This window comes from Vidua macroura, chromosome 11 (assembly GCF_024509145.1).
Source record: "Vidua macroura isolate BioBank_ID:100142 chromosome 11, ASM2450914v1, whole genome shotgun sequence".
NCBI classification, from domain to species: Eukaryota; Metazoa; Chordata; class Aves; order Passeriformes; family Viduidae; genus Vidua; species Vidua macroura.
The window spans coordinates 15108138-15115249 of NC_071581.1; the positions used below are offsets into that span (position 1 = coordinate 15108138).

General features: G+C 53.2%; 1 protein-coding gene across 1 annotated transcript; it reads left to right on the forward strand.

The window, feature by feature from the left end:
- The first annotated feature begins 1527 nt into the window (after positions 1 to 1527).
- Positions 1528 to 6862, forward strand: MLKL (mixed lineage kinase domain like pseudokinase). The gene is made up of 10 exons (XM_053987458.1): positions 1528 to 1998; positions 2188 to 2301; positions 2404 to 2578; positions 2680 to 2777; positions 2902 to 3037; positions 3611 to 3695; positions 4096 to 4244; positions 4443 to 4492; positions 4963 to 5103; positions 6194 to 6862. Exons 1-10 carry the CDS (start codon positions 1542 to 1544, stop codon positions 6244 to 6246), a joined length of 1458 nt encoding a protein of 485 aa, XP_053843433.1. The 5' UTR covers positions 1528 to 1541; the 3' UTR covers positions 6247 to 6862.
- Positions 6863 to 7112: the final 250 nt, after the last annotated feature.

Here is a 7112-nt window from a genome sequence, read left to right on the forward strand (position 1 = left end):
TTCTCAGCAAACCTGTGTGATGCTGGGGCTTTAGGTAAGCAGAAGCTGCCACTCACTTCTCTGAAGTTGTGCAATAGCGTCACATGCACCCCAGAGCTTCCCAAAATCAGCCTGGCCCTCTGACGAAGCCATCTGCAAAACTTCCTGCACTCCCAGCAGAGGTCAAGCCCTGTTTCTAGCACCGGTGCCCACAGCCCACCTCCTTTGGCTCCTGGGGCTCAGGGATGGGGAGAGGAGCAGGGCTGTGCTCTGGAGGGTCTCACTGCGCATGCAGGAAGTTCAGCAGGGCACAGAGCCCTTGCTGTGGGTGTTCCAGTGCCCTGGGCAAACCTTCCCACAGCTGCCAGCACAGCAGAATGGGTAGTGGTGCTCAAAACAGCAGAAGCATGAATACAGGGGCACACAATTTCCCCATCCCCTCTTCCCCACTGCACTTCCTGTGGGCAGTTCCTTCTTCCATCAGGTAAAACCCAGCACAAGGGCGTACAGCCCTTGGGAATACCCCGAGTAGCTTTCTGGGAACTGGGAGCTGTGATGGCGTGGGAAGCTGGGTTGCACAATGTCCCTTCCGCTGTGACACCCTTTAAACCCGCGCTCGTCCTGCCGTGCCCCTCCAGTCTGCGGAGGCAGCCGAGGTCAGCCAAGCAGGAGCAGGTACCAGAGGCTTTCTCCTGGCAAGCAGACGAGATCCTTCCTTGGGGGCCGTGCTGGAGAGAGCCTGAAGAGGACGAGAGAGTGGCTGCAGCTGGATTCTGGGTGCGTTTCCATCTCATTTCCAGCCAGTAGAACCTGGCACCCCTCTCTTAGCGTTGGCTGCATCAGAGGGGCTGCTGCTAATTTCCCTGCAACAGGGGTGGTTTTCTGTCCTTGCTACCTTCATGCGGGCTGGGAAGCAGGCACCATCCTTGTGGGGATTCTGAGCGCATAGAAAGAGCTTGATGTAAAATCAAAATCTTAAGTGGGCAGAACAGAGCTATGGGTAGAAAATGGGGAGCAGCTGGGGATGCTGGGGCTGTGAAGATGTACAAACCTTTTTTAGATGGGTGACTACAGACAGAGACATTGGGTAGAAATGAAAATAGACCTTTACAGCCAAAGATATGAGCTCTGTGGGCAGGAACCCAGGGTGATGCGGGGCCAGAGCCAGGAATGCTGCCGGGGGATGCTCCTCGGGTCACTGATGTCCCGGCTCCTCTGGGTGGAAGCTCTCTCGGATGGCTCACACTAAATTAATGTACATAAATCAAGCCAAAACATCTCTTGCTAATGCAGAGAAAGATGTGCCACTACCGCTGCTACCGATGTCTCTGCGTGTGCCTGCTCCAGTCTGCACAAGCAGCTGCAGTGGCAGGCAAAGCAGGGAAAGCAAAGCAGCTGGAGATGTGAGGGGCTGTGGGAGGATGTGTGCCATATCAGGGTGTTCCGTAGGGTGGAAGGCGTGCAAGAGCTGCATCTGGCTGATCTCTGAGCAGCACCTGAGGCTTACCTTCACCAGACACTACCAGCCCACATCCCCAGTGGCCAAGCCCTTTGCTGCAAGCATGGACATCGTGGAGAGGGTCCTCTCCGTGGCCCAGGCCATCCATGCCCAATTCGAGCAGGTGAAGTGCTGTAAGCACCAGTGCCAGCGCCTCGTGGAGCGCATCCAGATTCTGCTGGAGCCCGTGAGGATCCTTAGGGCTCAGCCACGACATCACATCTCCCACCATGAAGAGGAACTGATGAAAAAGCTGCTCCGGGCGCTGGAGGAAGCCCAGAAACTCGTGATGAAATACAGCCAGACCAGCTGGATCCAGAAGTTCCTGCGAGCCCGAAGTACTGGTGAGGAGTTTGTCTGGGTGAATGAAAGCCTGGAGGACATTGCCCAGGGGCTCTCGCTCCTGCTGCAGGCAGAGCAGAAGCAGGCTTTCCTGGAAGCTTTCCAGTCAAAGACATGTCGCAGGCAGGATGCTGAGGACCTGAGGGATGACAGAGCTTTCTTGGACCAGGTGATTGCAAGTGAGTGCATTTAGCAAACCCTCCTTCCCTGCAACTGGTGGTTGGCCCTTCTCTCCAGCTGTTACCTAGCTCTGGCTTGATGGCCGCGGCCATGAAGAGCCAAAGGGACATTTAAACCATGAAAAAAATAAATCACACAGTCATGCTTGTTTATCCAGTGGCACAACCTCTGCTTGTTTCTCTCCCTAGGTACTGAGGAGCCCAAAGATGTGTTTGAGGAGATCTACATCGACAGGGAGTGTATGGAGAGCAAGATGGACTGGATGAAAAGTGAGCTGAACAAAGTCATTCGTGAGATGGAGCGTAAGTCAGTGTCACACCACCTGCACCCCGTGCACTGGATCTTTTCCCCCCAAGCCCTGCCTAATGTGTCCCTTGTTCCCTTCTGGTACATGGTGGGAGCAGGCTTGAAGAAAGTCAACGTTGGTAAAAGGGAAGACATCACTGAGATCAAGCGAGACCAGCTCACTTTCCACAGGCACCTGCAGGACACAGAGAGCTACGACCTTTATGAGGGCGAGTACCTCAAGTACCCTGTTGCCATCAAAACCTTCAAGAGGCCACTGACCACTGACCCAGTGTGAGTTGTCCTGGGTGGGAATGAGTGTGGCCCCAGGAGGGTGGCACAGCACTATGCCATGCCTTGTTCCAGGGATCTCACCACGCTGTCCATTTCCACAGCAAGGTGAGAGACATCTTTGAGAAGGAGATTCAGACCCTGAAGAAGTTTGAGTCTCCAAACATCCTTCGCATGTATGGGATCTGCATTGAGGAGAATGGTAGGGGTGTCACATTCATGTCACCCTTTTCCTCCCTGCCATCCCCAGTGCTAGCTGGTGGCACGTGCCTTGTTGTGGTCCCCTCCCAAGAGGTGGCACAAGGTAGGATGATTTTGCCTTGCAGATGGGAGTCCCTGCTTCTCCATCGTCATGGAGTACTGTAAGCATGGGACACTGCGGGATGTGCTGAACAAGCAGCAGCACCTTTCCTGGGACATCCGCATTCGGATGGCCCTGGGAGCTGCCAGAGGCCTTTACAGGTGAGCACCTGTATAAAGCAGTGAGTAACTTCACCTGATGATCCAAAAGCTGAGTGCAGCTTCCTGGTATCTCAGAGTAAGCTGTGGTATCCTGTTGGACACTGATTCCCAGTGACAGCACCTTGGGACACTGGGATGGGAGGCTGGTGTAGGGGTAGGTAGTGGATTTGGATGCAGTAGCTCCCATCTACCCTGGTCACTGTCCCCTACATCTGGCTTTAAGCCTGCAAAGGCCTGGAAGGGGGAAATCCCCTTCCCCAGATCCACAGGGCAGATTTGGAAGTAGCCTGCAGCACGGCAGTTCTCCTTACAGCTCCTGCTCACCCACAAGGCTTGTTGCTTTGCCCACAGCAGCTCTTCCAGCGCCTGCTGGAAAGGTTGGCTTGGCAGGGTTGATCCCCCAAGACAGGCAGAGAGCTGCTGGCTTCTCTGGTTGCACGTCAATCATTCCCTCCATGGCAGGAGGGAGCGCCGAGGTGGGGATGGGTCAGTCCATCATCATCATCATCATCATCATCATCATCATCATCATCATCATCATCATGTGTTGTCCTTGGTTCCATCCATTTGCAGGTTGCACCAGACAGGGGAGAAGTCCCGACTCCACGGCTGCATCTGCAGCAGCAAGTTCCTGGTGGCTGGGGATTACTGTGTGAAGGTAAGCACCACACTTGGAGATGCTTTTGGGAGTTTTAAATGGTTTTGTGGATGTCTCCCTCTACCAACACTGAAGGGAATTGTGATGTCCAGGATAAAATGGGGTAGTGGCATCTCCCCTATGACTTTAGGCACTTAAACCTCCCTATATTGGTCTTATCATCAGCCAAGTGAGTGTTCCTAAAGCATCCAGCCTGGAATGAGCTGAAGTTGGGGTGATTCACCTGCCTTCACCTCTTTTTTTTGCTTGCAGGAAGAGACTCGTGCTGGGCAGCACACACAGCTGCACACCAGCCTTTACTGCCCAGGGCATCTCGCTCTGTTTTTTCCATCTTGGGGCAGCCCCTAGCTGCACCACAGGTGTCCACTTCTCCTTTTCTCTCTCTTATTCTCTCAATCAGCTGTCAGGATTTGAGCTGTGTGAAACAGAATCATCCATCAAGAGGAAAGCCAAGAAGGACTGGAAACAAGTCTCTATGTTGGCCTACATCGCTCCAGAGAACCTGAAAGACATCAGCTACCCTTACAAGAGGCCCTGTGAAATATACAGGTGTGTCTGCCCCTCCCAGGAGATGCCTGTGAGCAGGCAGCTGTCAGGCAGAGTAGCTGCTGAGCTATGGAAGGAGGCCGGGTTTAATTGGACACACAAGCAAATGCTTCCAGTTGGCATAGCCCAACAGTCCTCTCCACTAGAAGGGAGGAATACATGGTGGAATGAATACTAACAATCTTGTTTGTCTCCTTCCAGCTTTGGGATCGTTCTGGCAGAGATTGCAACCTCCAAAATCCCATTTGAAGGTGAGACAGAAATATCTGGTTCCCTGCATAAAAGCCACATGGCACAGTGTGATTCCTGTCTGGCACTGGATGCTCCCTGCTCCTTCCCTGAGCATCCCATGCAGGTGCCAGTGGCAGTGCCTGGTGTGACTGACAGCTTCATAACTTCTCCTGAAACTACAATATAGTAAAGTACAGCTGGTAATAAAGCAACCTGCTTAAACCACAAACATGCAAATAATTTTTGTTTCTATTGGATGGTCCTGGGCATTTAAGCGTAAACACATCTTGCTCCACTGAAGCCCAACAGTGTCATGCCAAATACAGTGGGATTAATTGCAGACAGAGTTTGGGCCACTTCCCTGCTGGCTTCTCCCTGCCAAAGGCTGCAGGCAGGCTCTTGGCATGGCTTTGCGCTGGGTTTCCTCCCCAGCACCCTCCTGTGGCAGCAGAGCTCCATTCTGACGCTCCTGTTTGCACTTGTTGTCTAGGCTGCACTCCTGAGGAGATCGTGGAGAAAATCTGCAGTCACCATTACTGGGACCCTCTTGGGGAAGATTGTCCTGAAGACCTGAGGAAAATCATTGAACAGTGCCGGGCCTTTGACCCTTCCCAACGCCCTTCTGCCGAGGGTAAGTGTCCCAGACACCTCCTCCACAGGCCCTTTGCATCCTTCCATCAGCTACTTCAGCAGGCAGTTTGCCCCTTATTTCCCATATGAATTTGCCTGGCTTTGTGTTTCGGGATCCTGCCTTGACCTTCCTTTTTATGCTAACAAGTCCCCCAGTTCCAGACCTCACACATTAACATTTATTTACCCATGCCATGGCAATAATCACCAGGCTGTTTGTGCATTTGGCATCACATAAAAGTAGCTTTTTCTATCAGACAAATAGGGGTAGGAAGTAGGGGTCTGTGAGTTATCCCTGTTCAGGTCCTGCAGATCCTGTAAGTCAGAGGAGCAGCCACAACACTCTGCAGGAACATTTCCTGCCTTGGGCTTTAAGCAGTAAATTGCAGTCTTGGGCATTGCTCTGTGACAGGGGAGTTTTCACTGCCTCTGAAGCTGGTTTGTGTCTGATCAGACGAGTAACTGGTGTCCATCAGGAGATACAACAGCAACATCAGGAAATGATAGAGGAACCTTTCTGGTGTGTTTGAAGTCACAGAGGTCATATCCTTCCCTTGGTTGATCTGTCTAAGGGAAGAAAACTTCCTTCAATTTCATCCACTCCATCCTACAGGACCATCCTACAGGACCAGTGGGAAATGTGCCCAAGAAACCACTGAGTGTCACGTTTGTGCACTTCCATTTCCCACCAGCACCTCCCTGGCACAGGGAATAGCCCTGGCTGAAAAGAAAAATATCATTAGAGATGTTGACAAAGTCACACTGGGGAAACAGGATGGTTTTATTACCCTAATATGACCATAATCCAACACCTACCACTGTGTGGTGCTGAGCTGGAAGGATATTTATAGTTTATTGCAGCTGTTCACAAGGGTGTTTCCATAAACACAGCTACTTCTGTTTGGGCTGTGCTGTCTGCTCAGGCCTGTCCCCTGCTAATCCCTGCCCGTTTGTGCTGGCCCAAGGAGAGAGTGACTCCGTGTCCCAGTCGTCATCAGTGAGGGAAAGCCATCTTCTCATCTGTTTAAAAAATCCAAACAAGCCTACCACAAATCCTCTGTGCCGGTTAATGCCATCCTTGTGTTTTGCAGAGATTGTGGACTCGCTGGCTGACCTGGAGAAAAGCAGAAACCAAGGAAGTTAACTGTGGAAAATGGGGCTGGGTGACCAAGGGCAGCAAGCCCAGGGGTGCCACTCGCCCCTCCTCCCCTCACAGACACTGATGGTTCAATGCTCCCGTGTTTGTTTCGCTGTGTGACACCTTCACCTCGCCAAGGGGCCGTGCCTGGGTGGCCTTGGAGGCAGCTGGGGAGAGAGGTGACTTGAAGAGAGGCTGCCAAGAAGCCTAGGGGGACCAGAGGGATGGAACATACTACTTTTAGAGAAAAGACTGAGGGAGTTGAGCCTGTTCAGCCTCGAGAAGAGACGACTGAGAGGGGACCCCATCAGCGCCTGTCTCTAATTGAAGAGAGACTTCAGAGGATGGACCAGGCTCTGCTGGGTGGCACCCAGCAATAGGACAAGAGCCAAGGGGCAGAAAATGATACATAGGAAGTTCCACTTGAATATGATGAAGAACTTCTTTCTGTGTGGGTGATCATACACTGGAGCATTGCCCAGAGAAGGTGTGGAGTTTCCCTCACACGATATCCTCTGGCGACATTCCAGAAACATCTGGATGCAATCCTGTGAAACGTGCTCTAGGACAATCCTGCTTGAGCAGGGAGGTGGGAGCACATGACCCTTCCAACCTGAGCCATCCTGCGATTCTCCTCCGCCCCGCCCCTGCCCACGGGGCACCGGGGCCCGGCTACCCTGGGGCCACCTCCGGCTCCCCGTGGGCTCCCCCCAAATCCTTTCCGGTTTCGCTCGGCTCTCCTCGCGGTTCTCCCTGGTTTTCCCCGGCCCTCCCCCCGGCTTCCCCCTGTTCTGCCCGGTTCCCCCGGACTTCCCCAGCTCCCCCCGGTTCTCCCGGGCTCACTGCGGGCCCAGCCCGCCGCGGCGGCCCCG